The following is an 18815-nucleotide window of genomic DNA, read 5'->3' as shown; positions in this document are numbered from 1 at the left end:
TGGGTCGGCTTCAAGTTTGTGACGTCATGACAACTCCTCTTATTTTTACCTCCATGATTGCGACCATGGTTCTAAGTGTATAAACAAAAAGGAATTCCAGTACTGAGGCAAGAAGCGTAATATTTTTACGTATTACTGTATCGAATACGCATTTAAGACCAGAAAAAACGTTTGAAGTTGCGTTCCTTATGCTGTGTTGTTCACTAAAACCGAGTAACATTTACTATATAAAACAAATATCACGTGCACACGACATAAATAACGAACAAGAAGCAATTGTAAACACTCGTCTGCTGATGTTTTGGGGGAACCAAGATGGCGGCAGGCCCCGCCCAATGGCTTCAAAACAACGTGCAGCGCAAGTCTGTAGCGCCATCTCCCCTTATTCTACCTCCATGGTCGCAATGGATCAAGGTAACGTGACCGTAGAGTCATCTATCGTTTGATCTTGTAGTTGAGCGTGATCCGAGACACCTGGAGTCGTAAAGGATCATGGTAGCTTGACGCTAGAGCCATCTATCGGTAGGTCAGGTAGTTGACCATCCCTCATTTCGCTGGCTTTAGAGTTTAGACGCCTGTGAACACGGCATGGTGTCCAGACAGTGAAGCGTTTGTTTATTGTTGTGCGGCAGTGTTGTGGTGTGACGGTGAAGTGGCAGGTGCCCTGTGTGAGTGTATACGTCTCTAGTGGTAATTTTTTTCGGATTGTTTTATTGTGTTATAAATTGCTCATTTTCTTTCAGTTTTTGTACGGTTTCCTATGTCATGCTAACGATGTTCATAAATTGTGAGCGATGGGTTTTGAGAACAGGCTGGAAGATAGTTAATTGCCGTTCAAATAAATATTGAATTAGAATACGAAGCGTGAATCCTCGATCGTGCGGCGTCTGATAACCAAACGAAAGGATCATTTTGCTTTTGTAACAGAGAGGGAAATTTACCGAATCTGTTCAAGATTTCCTGTGATTCGAAATGTAAATTTCGGTAATAGAACCATCTCTGTCGTGATAAATTGCCTTGCTTCGTTTTGCCCATATGTCATTCATTGTACTACAGAATTCGTTGTGTACGTGATCTGCTTGCATTACGTGTAACGAACCATCTAAGCCCCAGAAATAATTAAAATGACTCTCTTCAGTATCTCGATTATTAAACAAACCTGGCAGTAAAACTTGCATGGTGGATGAAGAAATTAGTTAAACAGCACGATATTTTTAATGTAATCAGTGTAATGAATGCCTCTAACTTTTGTTTTTGAAAACCTTATTGGTGTTTCAAAGTGGAATTGCTTCCTTTCAGTAGGTTACTTCTGTGTTAAATGTTCCAAAATGGACAGCTTTGTTTAGTCAGTTTTGTTGACATTTGAGGTATGTTTTGGTTTGAAACAATTGCTGTAATAAAAATAAAATAATCAGTATGTTTCTTCGTCATATTTCCAGTACAATTTAGTTAGTTATCTAAATTTGTAGAAATAAATGGTTCATTGAACTTGATATATTAAATATCTTATTTTTGTTTTACTTAACTTAGGTTCAATGCGTTTTTAACTTACTGTTGATAGGTTTGAACATAAGGGACAAGGTCGCCTCGAGTCTGTAAGGAATTGTAGTATCAATTCCTCCAAATATATTGCTGCCACAAATGGTTCCTACAATATAACACTGCATTGACTTAGTTATACCTGACATTAAAAACGAATAAATAAATATGAAGCTATATGATGCAGTTTACCAACATTCTATCAACTAATCAGATCTTAAAATCTGAAAGAAGATGGAAATGTGGCCCCAAGGTTACTCCAGCTGATAGTGACAAGTGTTACTCCACAAAAGTACACTCTACAAACCACCCTGAAGTGTATGGCAGAGGGTACTTCCCACTCTAATCGTACACGAATCACAGGAAGAATGATTGTTTAAATGTCTGTGCTGTGATAAGTCTAATTTTATCTTCGCGATTCCTATGGGAGTTATACATGGAGGGTTGTAATATGTTCCTAGATTCGTCAATTACGGTTCTTCTAAAACCTTTCACAGGAGCTTTATGTGGGATATTTTGTCTGTCTTCAGGGATCTGTCAATTACTTTCTTTCAGCATCTGCATGGTACTGTCCCCTGGGTCGAACAGACCCTTGACCATTCATGTTGCACTTCATTGTATCCAATCAATATCCTGCGATAGTCCCATTTGGAATGATTCCCATGGACTTGGGCAATATTTTAGGATGTGTCGCACAAATATTTTGTAAGCACTCTCCTTTGTAGACTGACTGCACTTCCCTAGTTTCTACCAATGAAGCACAATTTGCCATGTGTGTTACTTATGAAGACTATGTGCCTGTTCAATTTCAAATGCCCTATGGGTCGGCACGCCTAGGTAGCCTATTTGTATGAGTTGACAGATTGCAACTGTAACTCATTGGTGTTACAGGCATATAGTACTACGTGTCTCCATTTTGTGAAGTGCACTGCTTTTTTCCTTGACATTTAAAGTAAGTTGCCAACCTTTGCACTTCTTTGAAACCTTATCAAGATCTAATGGATTATTTCAGACAGTGCAACATTTTGGATAACTGCATCATCTACGAAAAGTCTGAGGATACTATTAACACATGACATGAACAACAAGGATCCCAACACCCTTCTCGTGGCACACCCAAAGTTACTTAAACATGTGCCAATGACTAGTCATCTAAGATTACTTGCCAAGTTCTCCCTACCAAAAAAATCCTCTGTCCAATCACAAATTTCACTTGACACCCGATAGAAATACACTTTGGATAATGGGTGTACTGTGTTGCTGAGTCAAATACTTTTTGGAAATTGTAAAATACTGCATCTACCCTACTGTCTTGATATGTGGCTTTCGGTACGTTAGGTAGGGAAGGTTCGAGTGGGCATTCACCTGATCTACATTTTGGACTCTGTGCCAACACGTGGAGGAGTGAATGTGTTGGAGATATCTCATTGTGCTTGAGCTCAGAATATGTTCTAAGATTCTTCAATGGATGTATGTGAAGGATATTTTACTCGTTTTGTGGACCACTTCGGCTATCCTTCTTGTAAATGGGTGTGAGGGATTGGTTGGTTGGTTGATTTGCGGAAGGGACCAAACAGAGTTCATCAGTCCCATTGGATTAGGGAAGGATGTTGGCCATGCCCTTTCAAAGGAACCATCAAGGCATTTTCCTGAAGCAGTTAAGGAAATCCTGGAAAACCTAAATCAGGATGGCCGGACGCAGGTTTGAAACGTCATACTCCCAAATGTAGAGTCCAGTCTGCTAACCACTGTGCCACCTCACTTAGTGTGAGGGATATAAGGTAGTTTATAATTGAAAGAAGGATTGTCTTGGCCACAAATTCAGTATAGAATCTGATGGGAACCCCTTAAAGCCCTAGAGCTTTTCTTCTGTTTTAACTATTTTGTCTCCCTCTGTGGATTCGTGGGTTAGAATAGGCCCGCGGTATTCCTGCTTGTCATAAGAGGCGACTAAAAGGAGTCTCAAATGTTTCGGCCCTTATGTGATGGTCCGCTCTTTGGTTTGACCACCATATCTCAACATTATTCCGAAGATCGAGCCAATTGGGGAAGGGCTCCTTACTTGGTGTATTGTGTCCATCGTGCATTGAGACCTTTAGCCAGCTTATTCGTCGTTGCATTGCAGTCCCGCTCACTCTCCACCCCTTGGGCGAGGATACATTCCTGAGTGCGATTTCTGTCGTGCAGTCTGCAGTGTCGCTTTCTTCGCTGACGACGACCATGGACCACTCGCTACCTAATATCCAGTATGGTAGTTAGTCCGTTGTGGTGGGGCCGCCATGTACCCTGTTGGTCGTAGTCCCCTGACAACACAGGGATCTCTCTACTGATGCCTGCGCCATTAACTCCCCATGTATGCCAAGGAGTAGTTGCCTATCTCTCTGGGGCATCAGGACTCCCGGCAATGGACATCCTGCCAGGTGGCCCTTGTTGTGGCTGGGTGGCACCCATGGGTAGGCCCCTTGGTCAAAGTAGGTGGCATCTGGGTGGATGACACGCAGTGTAGCATGGCACATCTTCTCTTGCTGTTGGCCAACCACTAGCAGTCTCTAAGCGTTCAAGGGCTCACTTTAATGCAAACATGTATGACCCCAAATCATTCCCCTCCCTGGCCACACCACACCATGAGAGGAACGGAAGGCTATGAATGACAGCAAGACGTATCCGCCCTGGTATCTAGTCTGTACGAGAGCTGATGGGGAATCCTTTGTGTCCATGAAGCCTCAGTTCTTCGTAGAGCATTTAGAGGATAAGTTTGGGGAGGTGGAGGGCTTGTCAAAAATGCGGTCCGGGTCAGTCTTGATAAAAACAGCATCCTCTGCCCAGTCACTGGCATTACTCACTTGTAAGAAGCTGGGGGGGGGGGGGTGTTTCTGTTGCTATCACACCCCATAAAAGCTTAAATATGGTCCAGTGCATTATCTTCCACAGGGACCATCTTTTAAAGTTCGATGACGAGCTGTGCGCCAACTTAGAGCAACGAGGTGTCCATTTCGTCTGGTGCATCCACCAGGGTCCGAGGGATAATCAGGTTTCCACCAGTGCCTTCATCTTGGCCTTCAAGGGTGACACATTACCCGAGAAGGTGGAGATGATGGTCTACCGCTGTGACCTCAAGCCATATATCCCTCCCCCAATGTGGTGCTTCAAGTGTTGGAAGTTCGGCCATATGTCTTCCCACTGTGCTTCCAGCCTCATATGTTGCGATTGTGGTTGTCCATCCCATCCCAATACTCCATGTGCCCCGCCTCCCATCTGTGTCAACTGCGAAGAGCACCATCCCCCTTGCTCGCCGGACTGTAAGATTCTACAGAAGGAGTGGAAAATAATGGACTACAAGAGCCTGGACCGACTGACCTACACTGAGGCTAAATGAAAATTTGAACGGCTTCATCCCAAGCGCATGACGTCATCTTGTGCTGCCACTGTCACTCCTGTTACAGCTCCATTCGTTGCACCACATACAGTCAGCTCTCATTTGCCAATGCAAGCAGGAGTGCTGGGAAAGGTATGTCTCCACCATTGGCCTCCGTACCTCTTCATTGCAGGTTTGGGCCGAGATAAGGCGACTCTATGGCTATCGAACCCCCGTCAGTGTACCTGTGCTTTCACTGAACGGAGCTGTCTGTACTGACTCTGACACAATTGCAAACCGCTTAGCGGAGCATTTTGCTCAGAGTTCCGTTTCTGCGAGTCACCCACTGGCCTTCCGCTCCCTGAAAGAGCGGTTGGAACAATGGAGCCTTTCATTTCACACGTGCCACCCTGAATCTTACAGTTCTCCATTCAGTGATTATGAATTCCAAAGTGCCCTAGCTACTTGCCCTGATACAGCTCCCGGACCAGATCGCATCCACTGTCAGATGCTCAAAACACCTCTCGGTGGACTGCAAGCGACGCCTCATAGACCTTTTCAACCGTATCTGGGTTGAGGTGAGTTCCTGTCGCAATGGCGGGAAAGCATAGTAATCCCCATGTTGAAACCTGGCAAGAACCCACTGGAGATGGCCAGCTACCGCCCCATTAGTCTCATCAACATTCTTTACAAGTTGCTCGAATGCATGGTGAGCCTGAAGTTGAGTTGGCTACTTGAGTCTCGGGGCCTTCTGGTGCCATCTCAGGTTGGGTTCCATAAGTGCTGCTCTGCCACCGATAATCTGGTGTGCCTGGAGTCTGCCAGCCGTATGGCCTTTGCCCGCTTTCAGCATCTGGTCGCCGGCTCTTTGGACATAGGATATGACATGGTGACATCACATCCTCTCTATGCTTCATGGTTGTGGTCCGCTCCCGATTTTCATACAAAATTTTCTGTCACTTACGTGATATGACATGGTGATATGATAGGCATTTGATATGACTTGGTGACATCACATCCTCTCTATGCTTCATGGTTGTGGTCCGCTCCCGATTTTCATACAAAATTTTCTGTCTCTTCATTCCTTCCGCATGAAAGTTGCAGCCTCCCATAGTTCCTCGCGAGTTCAGGAGAATGGGGTACCACAAGGTCTTAAGTGTCTGCCTCTTTTTAATTTCAATTAATGGGCTCATTGTGGCGGTGGGAACGTCTGTCTCAGCTTCCTTGTATGCTGAGAACTTCTGCCTATACTTTAGCTCCACTGGCATTGCAGCTGCTGAACGGCAGCTGCAGGGCGCTATCCACGAGGCGCAGTCTTGGGCTGTAGTGCACGCCTTCCAGTTTTCGGCTGCCAAGACCTGCATTATGCATTTCTGCCGGCGACGCACTGTTCACCCTGAGCCATGGCTTTATCTTGATGGCGAACCTCTTGCTGTGGTGGGGATGCTCCGGTTTTTGGGATTGGTTTTTGATACCCGGTTGACTTGGCTCCCTCATATTCGGCACCTTAAACAGACGTGCTGGCGGCATCTTAACGCTCTTCATTGCTTGAGTCACACCAGCTGGGGTGCCGATCGGTCTACCCTTCTACGGCTGTACCAGGTGTTAATTCAGTGCCGTCTAGTTTATTGCAGCCTGGCTTATGGTTCGGCATCACCTTTCGCATTGCAGTTGCTTGACCCCATCCTTCGCAGCGGGACCCGAGTCGCCCCGGAGCTTTCCGGACAAGCCCTGTCAACAGCATACTTGTGGAGGCAGGTGTCCCTCCATTGCGGTTCCGGCGCCAATGATTACTGGGTGCTTCTGCTACACACGTTTGTAGCTTTCCCGGGCATCCCAATTATCGTCTCCTGTTCCCTTAATTGGTCATCCATCTTCCGGAACGGCAGCTCCGGTCAGGGTGTACTATCGCGGTTTACATCAGAGCTCTTCTCTCTGGGCTTGAGGTTTTCCATCTTCCACCTCTTTTCCAGGCCCCTCTGCGTATACCCCCGTGGTGTGTGCCCCGCCCATGCATTCGGCTCGATTTGGCACAGGGCCCGAAGGACTCAGTCCCTCCTGAGGCCCTCCGCCACCACTTTCTTTCAATTCTTGCCACGTTTCTAGGCTCTGACGTTATCTGTGCTGACGGTTCGATGGTTGCTGGTCGTGTCAGTTATGCTCTTAGTCTAGGGGATCGTTATGAACAACACTCATTGCCAGCTGGCTGCAGTGTTTTCACTGCCGAGCTGGTCGCCATCTCTCGCACCCTAGAGTATTTCCGTTCCTGCTCAGGTGAGTCCTTCTTTATCTGTAGTGACTCCCTGAGCAGTTTACGAGCTATCGACCAGTGTTTTCCTCGCTCTCGTTTGGTTATGGCTATCCGGGAGTCCCTCCGTACTCTAGCCCATTGCGGCCGCTCTGTGGTCTTTGTGTGGACCCCAGGTCATGCCGGCATCCCGGGAAATGAACGTGTTGACACACGGGCCAAACAGGCTGTTGGTGCACCAGCCTTGGAGACTGGCCTTTCGGAGAGTGACCTCAGGTCAGTTTTGCAGCAGAAGGTACTTCGCACCTGGGGTAAAGAATGGTGCACCCTTCCTTTACCCGAAAAAATTCGGGCCCTCAAGGAGGCTACCGATGCGTGGCACTCCTCCTTGCGGGTCTCTTGCAAGGACTCTGTTGTCCTCTGCCAGCAGCGCATTGGTCACACCTGGATAATACACAGCTATTTATTGCACCACGAGGACCCACGTTTATGTTGCTGCGTGTCAGCTTTGACGGTGGTCCACATCTTGTTGGACTGTCCGTTGTTAACTCTGCTCAGGCAGACGTTTGCACTGCCTGATACGCTTCCTGCACTTTTATCAGATGATATTGCGATGGCAGATTTAGTTTTGAGTTTTATTCGTGCAGGGGGTTTTTATTGCTTGATCTAAGTGTTTGTCCGTTTTGTGTGTTAAGTCTGGTCTTTGGACTACGATTTTAGACTAGGGTTTTTAGTGTGTTTTTTGGTGGTTGGATTTTCCTTTTTTGTTTCTATGGTCGGCCAACCACTGTCACACTCAGTGTGATTTTAATTCCTTTTTTCTGGTCTCTGTCTGTGTCTTTCTTGTCCTGTGTCATCTCTTGTCATCTCCATTGATTGTTCTTATTCTTTGTGGGTGTTTCAAGTTTGTGGAAAAAGGGACCGATGGCCCCTTCAGTCCCACAAACAAACCAACCAACCAACCAACTAACTAACTATTTTGTCAGTTTCTCAGTGCCACTGAATACCTATTTCACACATCTATTTCTTTAGTAACTGTACATCATGGAGGGCCCTTCCCATCACGAACTGTTCCACTGGGTACGTATCTGTTCAATGCATGGTCATTTATTCTTTCAAACTTGCGCCTAGCTCCTGTCCTGAGCTGGAAGTTTAAAGTGCTTTATTGAGATATGATGCTGCTGTTTCTTTATCTAGTTTATAGAACATATAAATCTTTCTGCTTGTTTTGTTTGCCCTTTGACTCTGATAGTCATTGTTGCTGAAACTACCTTGTGGTTGTTGATGCTGGACATCCTCAAAGAGGTCAGGTCTGTTTAGATCTTATCTTTCCATAGTGAGTGGGACTTTGAAATGTAATCAATGATTAGTGACCTGATTAACCAGTCCTCTGTTTAGGTGGACAAATTGCAGTGGTTTTAACTATTAAGACAGTATTTGACTGGATGGCTTATGATTTAAGGATAAGTGTTAGGATATGGTATTGAATTCTGGAGCAAGATGTAGATCAGGTTTCTCATTGCCTGCAGGGGGACAAAATTGTGGCGAGACAGTGAGTGTTTCCTAACAGTTGCAGATTATTCTGGACTGCACCAATCTTGTGGTCCTGTATTATATAGGACACCATTGGGCACCATGTGACATTACCTAAAAGAGTACATAAAGTGAGTTTATCTCTACTGTGCTGAGAAGGTATCTGTACAGAAATAGCATAGAAAATATAATCATAGAACTGAAGACACCTTAGCAATCATTCTGATAGCCAGCTATTGGGATAATATTATGTAATAAGCAACTAAAACTAAAATCATGAACAGCTTTTTTTGGACAAGACTTGGGACCTAATCAATGTGACTCACAGAATTAATGCTACTTGATAACGGCAGAGTAGAACTTGGCCAGTAACTAGTGAACTCGACTGTCTGACATTTGTACAACCCCAAGAAAATTTTAGGCTAATGAATTGTACCACTTTTATTTGAACATACTGTAGGTCCTGTTTAGTACTTGAAACAGTAACTAGTATGAGAATAAAACAAATATTTATTACGATATTACAGTACCTGTGTCATTCTGATTACGATACAAAGTTCCTTTGGACATGCATGCATGTCAAATGGTAAGGCGACCACTTGTGATAAATGGGAAATCTGGGTTCAAGTCCCGGTCCCGCACAAATTTTCATTGATGTCATTGCATTCTACAGCAGATGGTTGTCGTTATTCGCAAGTGCGAATTCATCTGACGTAAAATATTTATTATGCAGTTTTACTGAATGGTAGAGCAGCTCTTCAGCCAATCCATTGCATTTTTGATGTCTGCCTCTTTGATGCCCTAGAAATTTAAGCTAATGTAAAACTGTACTGTCACCAGGATGGACCCTTTTTTTCCCAGCTTTGTTTAACATAAATTACATTTATCCTCCCTAAACACACACACACGCGCACACACACACACACACACACACACACACACACACACACACACAGCTTTTATCACACACACACACACACACAGCTTTTATACTTTCTGAATTTGCTGTAAGAATTCTGTCCTTTATGTTTAAAACAGAACCTCAATTCTTCAGGAAGCAGTGTGAATGATATGAAATGAAATGGAGAGAGGAAAAGGCTCACAAGGACGAGGTGGTAAGGGGAAAACACCACAATATCCAGCAGATTTATTTGCTCTTGGTGCAAAATCTGGACGTGTTGAAACAGCCGAAGGAAAACGAACTGGCATTGTTCACGGCAAAGCATCGACTAGTCATAGTTTAGCGGGTAAGTGGTATTAATAATAGATAGTAAAAGGAGTAAAGTGTCCAAATTTCTTGACAATTTTGGCTCTGTAGCTCTGAATTGGTAGATATATGAAGACTTTGATCCTCTGGTGTTTTGTATCCAGTCCCCATTAATTCTAGCTGCCATTGTAAAATCTCTATCATTTTAACTATGTAGTTTGTGCTACAATAAATGAAGCACTTCCTCATTCATAACGGACATGTGACCTACCTGTCACTCTTTGAAATCGAAATATTACTAACTGTGATGTTGTATTACTAACTGTTTGTATTGAAACTCTTTGCCTTTACAAATGTCTGCTTGTGTTTGTGTATATGCGGATGGATATGCGTGTGTGTGCGAGCGTGTACCTGTCCTTTTTTCCCCCTAAGGTAAGTCTTTCCGCTCCCGGGATTGGAATGACTCCTTACCTCTCCCTTAAAACCCACATCCTTTCGTCTTTTCCTCTCCTTCCCTCTTTCCTGATGAAGCAACCGTTTGTTGCGAAAGCTTGAATTTTGTGTGTATGTTTGTGTTTGTTTGTATGTCTATCGACCTGCCAGCGCTTTTGTTTGATAAGTCTCATCATCTTTGTTTTTAGATATATAACTGTTTGTATTTATTTTCAGTACTCTCCTGAGTGTGACTTCAGCTAGTTTCGTAACTCATATCACTATTCTTTGTCGCCAGTGTAAGATTATGACAACAGCATTGAGTGTTGCATACCTATAACTAAAACTACTTGAAATGACTAAAATTGTGTCCCACAACAATACATTTATTCAATGTCGCACAAATGCCCAACTTTTTCAGAGTGATTATTATACAATATTCCTGACCTTGACAGTCCTGCTCTGAGGCTAAGTCCCGTTGGTGCACAATACAAGCTTCTTTCTGGCTTAGTTACTGTCAAAGAGTGGCCAGCCCCCCCCCCCCCCCTCCCCACTCTCTCTCTCTCTCTCTCTCTCTCTCTCGACTGCAGTCTCAGGCAATTGACGCCACATCGGTTGCCTGAGACTGCAGTGGTGTGTGTGTGTGTGTGTGAGAGAGAGAGAGTTGCATTTGCATGACTGTATCTGTTTGTCATCAAATTTTGATGAAGGACTCACTGGCAGAAAGCTATATTTGTGACAGTCTTTTTGCTGTGCCTCTCTGCGACTCAGCATCTCCACTATATGGTGAGTAGCAACTTTCCTTCTCACAATAAATGAGCTTTTGAACAGACACTTTATTTGTTGACTGCAAGAAGAATGATTTGGAGTTGAGGAAAAGATTTCTCAAGTGTTTTGCCAGGAGTGTAGTACTGTATGGCAGGAAATCGCTGACAGTCAAAAAGAAAGAGGAATCCAAATTGGAATTTTGTTAACTCATTGCATGCATTAATTTGTGATTTAGTGTCCAGGAGACTTGTCAGTATAAATAATGTAACTGAGATATGTATGTGTCAACAATCCTCAAATTAATTTTAATTTAAAAACTTCAGTTCAAGTTTGTTAAATTACTCTCCAAAGAGAGCAAAAAAATTTAAGAACTCTGTGATGACTAATAACAGTTTTGTGCACAAAGATAACATGTAATTTACCTTTCAATAAACAAAGTTCCATACTGCGAACATTTTTTCACTTTAAAGTGATTATCATTTTTCATAGCCATGTACTAATGAGCCTGAAAGTAGAGTTTTAATCTGTGAGATGACTTGAAATTGTGTTTGTGTCCTGTATTGTACGTATGTTGAAAATGTTTATCTATAAATAATTCTGGTTTGTTATGTTTATCTTTAAACAGTACATCAATGTAAATACACAGAATAGTTAAAATATTCTGACTCCTGAATAAAGGTCAGCAAACCGGAGTATTGGGCCATGGGCGGCAATTTCAGCTGGTGCCAAATTCATGTTGTTGAAGAACAAAAACCTTGTTTCACAGAGCGCCTAGTATCCAGCACACGTTGGTCTATCAGTTATTTATATTATCTTGAAACACATCCCTGTTGGTATTTGAACACATTATATGTTCATTTCTGAACATATGATAAGTTGACTTTTGAATGCGGGCATAGGCACGTTATGTCTTTGCCAAGGGAATACATGTTGCATCAAACCAGATAAACCTGAAGGGGTGAATACCAATCGCTGTTCATGTGGTTGACTGGTTGTGCGAATGATTAGCTTTTGTTATAATTATTAGTATGAAATCTGTAATCAGATTATCAGAATGGAAATAAACTACTAACAGAAATAACTGGTAAGACAGATTACATATTAATCTTCTCGATGTAACCAAGAAAATGCAAATATTGCAGAAAACATGTTGTATGAACACATAATAACGTCTTAACAGGAGAATAAACGTGGGATAACTAAACAGGTCATTCTGACAGGGTTAGTGAAGTTAACTGGAGGATAAGTTTTGATAATGGCTGGAATAGTTACAGAATTAATGATGACATGATTGTTTGTTAGAACGAGGATGGAAGAGGAAAGTGGACATCACAAAAATTACACGGAAGAATCTGAAATTTCCAAATTTGTATAAAAATTTCATACTACCACTACTGATTTTCAATCTCGTGTTGAGAAACTGTAGCATTTGAGTGAAATGTGAAAATATTTCCTACCATAAAACTTTTTGCTTGCATTGGGCCTAATAGGCATTTGGTATTGGTACTTTGTGAATTATATTCTGTCATGCTATTTATGTAAGTGAGGCAGGTAAAAATGACCATTTGTGCCAAAACAGCTTGCTTATTTGTGGATCCCCTGTGGATAATCTTACTTCCTAGAGCTGCAGGATAGATTTTAATTTTGAAACTGATGGACTAAAGAGGTTCCATTTTCAACATGTGTGTGCTGCATACAAACACCTTAGGTAAGAAGGTTTCCTCTAGGTATGCACAAATAAAAAAATATGTGATAAAGTTTTGATATGACAGAAAGATCACAACACTCTGCCTCTGCGGAGAAGAAAGAAGGCCACTAACAAAAAGCATTTCTTGATGGGTGATAAGAAGGTGTAAACTTTTCAACATAGTAAAATATGTTACAGAAAAAGATTTTTAATGTTTATCAGTTGAAATTTGTAATTAATAAAACAAAATGTAGATCATTAATGTTTACTGCTCTCCTGGCAGTAGTCCTATGGGGGAAGAAAAAGTGACCCAAATAAGGCCAGCAGTTGTATATGAAAGAACAAATAATATTGTGTACTGACTTTAATGTTGAGAAAGAGATATTTCGTCACTATTGATCGTGTACAATTTTCGTAATACAATCGACTACTATACTAGCATTACTACAAAGAGTGCTACTGCTGTGGGTTTATATTGTAACCAGCATACAGGCTGTTAACCACATATTAACAGTACATGAAAATTATGTGTGATCCCAAAGAACAAGTGCTGTCAAAACAACATACACATTAATAGTAGGTGAAAATTGTGTCTGAAAGAATAACTAATCTCAGAACAACAAAGTCTGAAGCTCTTTATTAAATACCAAGAGTGCATGACTACAGCATGTGTAACATCAACAATGATCTGACTAATAAAAGCTAAAAGTAAGTGACTAAGGCAGTGAAAATAGTTTTGAGTTCTTCATAGCTAGATACTGTGAATATATTAAGGTGGCATTCCATACAGAAAAATAGACATGTAAGAACAAACTAAAGGTAGACAAAAGTAATGGATTGCAAAAGACATAATTGTTTCTGTCAAAAGCATTAAAGTGCTGCACAGAATCAGTAACTATGAAAATCAAATGAAATTTTCACTCTCCAGCAGGGTGTGTAGTGATATGAAACTTCCTGGTAGATTAAAACTGTGTTCTAGACCTAGACTTGAACTCTGGACTGTGCCTTTTATGGATAAGTGCTCTACCAATTGAGCTACCCAAGCATGACTCACAATCAGTCCTCCCCAATACCTCAGCTCCTGTCTTCCAAACCTCGCATGAGCTCTCATATGAAACTTGTAGGACTAGCACTCATAGGGTGAAACTAATTGCTTACATTTAAAATGGTACTATAAGGAATATAAAAAAATCTTACGTAATGTGGAAAGAAAATGGCTATTGAGAGACATTGTCAACTTGGACTGCAAGGCAAAAAGTATGTGAATGATCGTAAATTGAGAAACAGGACAGGCAGTGTATAAAAATAATAGCCCAAAGGAAATCAGGTGGAGCAGTTCTTTACAAACAACCTAGAAACTTCATAAATATATGCGGAAATCTAAGAAGGGGTAGTAGGTTTGTGTCAACTCTAGTAACAAGTGTGTTACCAGAGAAAAGATGTTCCCTAAGAAATTTTATATATATATATCTGTATACAACGAGTGAGGAAGAAGTAACGAGAGTCATAAATAGGTTGGTAAAAACATAGTCCAGGAGATGTCTTGTCAATTGTACAAAAAAGTGATTCTACAAAGCTGAAAACTACAGACCTATTAGTATTATACCAGTAGTAACAAAACTCTTTGAACATATTGTGTATAACAGATTAATAAACTTCTTTACACCACAGAATATTCTATCCAGAAGCCACCATGAATTCCCAAAAATTAAATCTATTATTTCAGCAACACAAGAACTTGTTGAATATGTACTACAAAACACTTGATGAGGAAGAAACAATAACTGGGGTATTCTGTGACCTAGCAAAAGCTTTTGATTTAGTCCGTTGCAAGACTTTTCTGCAACAGCTAGAATTCTGTGGAGTGAGAGGGAATGAATTCGATAAGATACAATCATACTTAAACTTCGAGTAGGTACGTCTATGTATTCAGTGTAGCTACCACAAATAAAATTGTTTTGTTCTGTTTCATTGTTATTTCACAATTGAGAGCCCAATTAAAGCACTGATCAGTTGCGTTCTCCTACACCCAAGGAGGTAGCAGTATTATAAAATAAACAGCAAACTAGATGAGAAAATATTATGATCTGTGCAAAAAAAAAAAAAAAAAAACTACTATTCATATTAAGAGCTAGGAGCACACTCTCAGAACGAGGCAATTGTCTTAAGAGACAAGTAGTAATCGAATAAACGGTTGGCTGGGATCCGATGCAGCTGCGCTGTGTAATGCTTGGCGTGGATAACTCCTGTTGGTGGCAACAGAGTGATATAATGAAAGTTTATTTTATTATTGTTTAAATGATCAGTGCTTTTAGTTTATTTTATTGTTGTATAATTAAACTAGGATTAATCTTTGATTTTTCTTTTAGACATTTACCTTAGTAACATAGACAGCTATTATTTAACGTGTAGAAAGTATGCCACGTCCCTGCTGTAAAAAATGGTGCGCCCACTCAAGGGTTATTGAAAAGGGATCAAAAAATAGAACTACTAGATGAAGAGAATAATAAATGTTATTCGGTTGTGAGGAAGATCTTAAACAGCATGCCACAGGAAAATGTCCCTGGGCCACTAGTTTTCTTAGTACATATTAATGATCTTGATGAAATCCAAAAGGAAATCATACTACTTGTCAGTGACACCAATATTTCAATTAAGGGGATCGGTCAAGTAGCAGTTACACAGCGGGCTTTGAAAGTATTTTATTTGTACTAGATAAATGGTTTAGAAATAATAAACTGACACTAAATTGGCAGTGTCAATGATGGTGCAAAAATCAGTGAAAATGAGCTTGAGCTATTACCTTGTGTGGAATTTCTGTGTTTCCATCTTGGTGATCAGCAAACATTGATAGAGCACACTAATAGCACAAGTAATAAACTAAATTGAGGCTGATATAAATTACTCAAGTTAGACAAAAATGTTAATATTGGAGTTCTTAAAATATAGTACTTTCCACACTTTGAATCCATAATGTTATATGGAATAGAAATGGGGAGTCTCAGTAAATATGAAGAAGGCACGTATCTGTAAAAGTGCTCATCACATGATGACCTGTGAGAAATGCTGAGCAAGTTGCAGACTTAATTCCTAGCTGCTTGCTTTCCAAACAATATCAGCCAAATAAAGAATATTAATGTCTTAAGCACACAGTCGGAGAAATGTTGGAGAAAAATCCTTTTTATTCCTTATATGAATTTTCTGTATTGGAAGGTAAATTCAAAAGTATGACAGATGCAAAAGCAAGAAATGAGGACCATTATCACTTTTTTGTCATCTCGTTGTTGCTGTAGGCTTGTAACGTGGGAAGCAAGGAGAGGATTTTTTGTTTGTTTTTGTAAATAAAACTGCCTTTTCCTGCTGCTAGTTACTTTATTTATTCCATATGCATTTTGCCTTCTTCTGTTCTAAGGCATCATCAGTGGGATCTACAATGATACAGTTTTGTTAGTTATAGATTATTAAACAATTCACGTCACGGTTTTTTGTAAAAAAAGTAATTACTTACGATTTGCTGATCTGCGTTTCCTCATGTCTGGTCTGGAGGTCGCACTACTACTTTTATCACTGCCATATAATCACAAATAGTGTTCTCCCCTTCCACACACTGTTCACCATGTTTCTCACTCTTTTTGTGGTGGACTAATGTTCTTTTGTCACTCGATACAGCTATTTCGTCGTACACTGCTTTTCACGGCATAAATATTGCTACTCCATTACGTGTTTCATCTTCTTTGGTTTGTTTACCTATTTGTTGCCAACCTAACAAAGTATATGTTTGATACTAACTTCTATTTATGATGTTTATACTGTGTGTGTGTGTGTGTGTGTGAGAGAGAGAGAGAGAGAGAGAGAGAGAGAGAGAGAGAGAGATAAGGGGGGGGGGGATAGAGCCGACGTCTTTTTTTTTTTTTTTTTTCGAGGTGGGGGGGGGGGGGGTGTACTAGCTGTTAGCGAGTGGCTGAAAATTTTGGTGAAGCTCGTTTGACTTTTTGTTTCAATATTCTGTGGAGGGGTTCATGGATGAGTGAGTGTAAAGATGTTAGGTTCTGTTATTATTACACTGGACAGTATTATTATATTAATACTTTTTGTGAACATTATTCTATTATTTTATCCTTTAGTGTAAATAATGAATTGCTTGGTGTGTGTACTTGCTCAATTCAACAGGATTTTCCCTTCTGCTTTGATTTTATGTATGTGGTAAGTGGTCATTTTCTCTTTGGTGCTCTGCAAATGTGGAGTGGTTTGTCCCATATTTCCAGGCTGTCAAGTGTTCCTTGTACCTGACATCAAATGTTCTCCCTGTGTGCCCTATGTATGTGCCTTCACAAGTGCTACACTGTAGCTGATATGTACCTGCTTTCTGATATATGTCTCTGTTTTTTGTCAGTTTTGGGGCATATTTTTGTATAGAATTGTCTGTTGTGTATGCTATGTTTATTCCCTGTCTTTTGAAAATGTTGGTGATTTTATGGGTGAGTTTGTGTTTTGTTTGGTGGCCTATATCCTCTAACCCAACTGCACGCATTTATTAACAGGGTTCTCTAGTCATAAGAATAAGAAAGCTGCTTAACTTTAGCTAGTTGTGATACAAGCTCTTCCGTAATAATCCACATTAGCCTCATTGCACGTGAAGTACACATCCTGCTGTAAACAATACTCTGGTCGCTATGTTCTGCCCGAGATAGAGACTCTGATTGCGACTGCGACTGGGCTGGAACTGTGACTGCAAGTGACTCGACTTGGTGGCTCGCTGGATGACTGACTGGACCCCTCCAATCCGTGATGGCTATCTAAATACTGGCAGTCGAGAGGGCATTGGCGGGGTGTTTCTTGCGAGTCTGTCATTGGCCGCTCTCCTGATAGGCTCGCTTGCTCCAGTGCCTACTATCTATCTTCTTGCAGCCTCTTTGCCGATCGGACTGCTGGCGCCAGCTTATGCCAGCACAATCCCAATGTTTGTTTCAAAATTCATAGGTTTACTGACAAAATACTGTAATGAATTGAAATATTCTTCCTTCTAATTGTTACAAATATCTTCATTCTTCCATTAATATGTTTCCGCAAAATACTCAGAGCTCCTCTAGCATTTTAAAAACGGCCTGCCTGTCAATAGAATTGTAGACCTATACCCTCAATTTAGCAAGGATTAGTCTGATTTATTGTATTTTCAAATGCATCACATGCTCATAACGATTAGTTCCATCTGTATCACTAGAAAGGACTGATTTCAAAGTAAATTGTCTTGTCTAGTTGTATTTATGTTCTAAATATAATGACAAAAGTTCTGGTGATTTCTGCACAGTTTTTTTATGTAAATGTAACAACCAACCAAATGTCCCCCAAAATGAATAGCCACCCCAAAACTGTGGCCAAGAACAAAGTTGACAATGCAGTGGAACAACTTACAGCTGAGCACAACATGCTAGAGTTCAGTAGCTACTACACAATCTGCACCATCTGGATCCTTCCCTCCATGACCTGCTTTTCTGAATTAAGCAGATGGGAGTTATCCTTGCAACATACCCCTTGCTCCTGTAACCCTCCAGGTCTCGACTTCCATTAACCCACTGTCTATGCTCTTGTGGGTTAGCACTTTCTTCTGTTGACGTTTTCAGTCGTGCTGGTACATTGACAGATCCTTAAAACTGTCTTCTTATTCTGCGCGTAATTGACCCTTACTGTGTCCCATTTGGTGCTCGCCAATCAGGTGGCCAGCCTTTTGTTCCAAACAGTTGTAGAGAACTTGAGAAAGAATTTGATATGTGATTTGCAAAAAGATTATGCATCTGTAATTGTTATGGTCTGTGTTATTGACTTTCTTATGCACATTCCCAGTCATATGGAACTGTTCTATGTGGCTGTTAATCATGTGCTTATTTTCTTTAAGAATCATCCGCTCGTAACTTCTGCATGTCAGTAGTTATGTATTCTCATAAACATTATTTTTAAGTTCTCCGATGTGTGCTCTTTCGTGTATTGTCAGTTAGTTCCATTTGCTCAACAGAAACATGCTGTCTGTGTAGGCCCTACTGGATTTTTA

At 41.1% G+C, this 18815-nt stretch overlaps 1 protein-coding gene across 4 annotated transcripts in view; it reads left to right on the top strand.

The window, feature by feature from the left end:
• The first annotated feature begins 529 nt into the window (after window positions 1-529).
• The window catches only part of LOC126419147 (integrator complex subunit 1), a 288378-nt gene continuing 270092 nt past the window's right edge, over window positions 530-18815 (top strand). For 2 of the 4 annotated variants that reach the window (XM_050086288.1, XM_050086260.1), the window contains exons 1-2: window positions 530-668; window positions 9714-9922. In XM_050086288.1, coding sequence (XP_049942245.1) covers window positions 9757-9922 — 166 coding nt within the window. In that variant the 5' untranslated portion in view covers window positions 530-668; window positions 9714-9756. Of the gene's footprint in view, window positions 691-9713; window positions 9923-18815 lie in introns of all 4 variants that reach the window. The other 2 variants (XM_050086280.1, XM_050086269.1) reach the window with 2 other exon arrangements.

This window comes from Schistocerca serialis, chromosome 1 (genome assembly GCF_023864345.2).
Source record: "Schistocerca serialis cubense isolate TAMUIC-IGC-003099 chromosome 1, iqSchSeri2.2, whole genome shotgun sequence".
Classification (NCBI taxonomy): domain Eukaryota; kingdom Metazoa; phylum Arthropoda; class Insecta; order Orthoptera; family Acrididae; genus Schistocerca; species Schistocerca serialis.
Note: the sequence above shows the minus strand (reverse complement) of the source record. Positions and strands in the feature narration are given on the sequence as shown.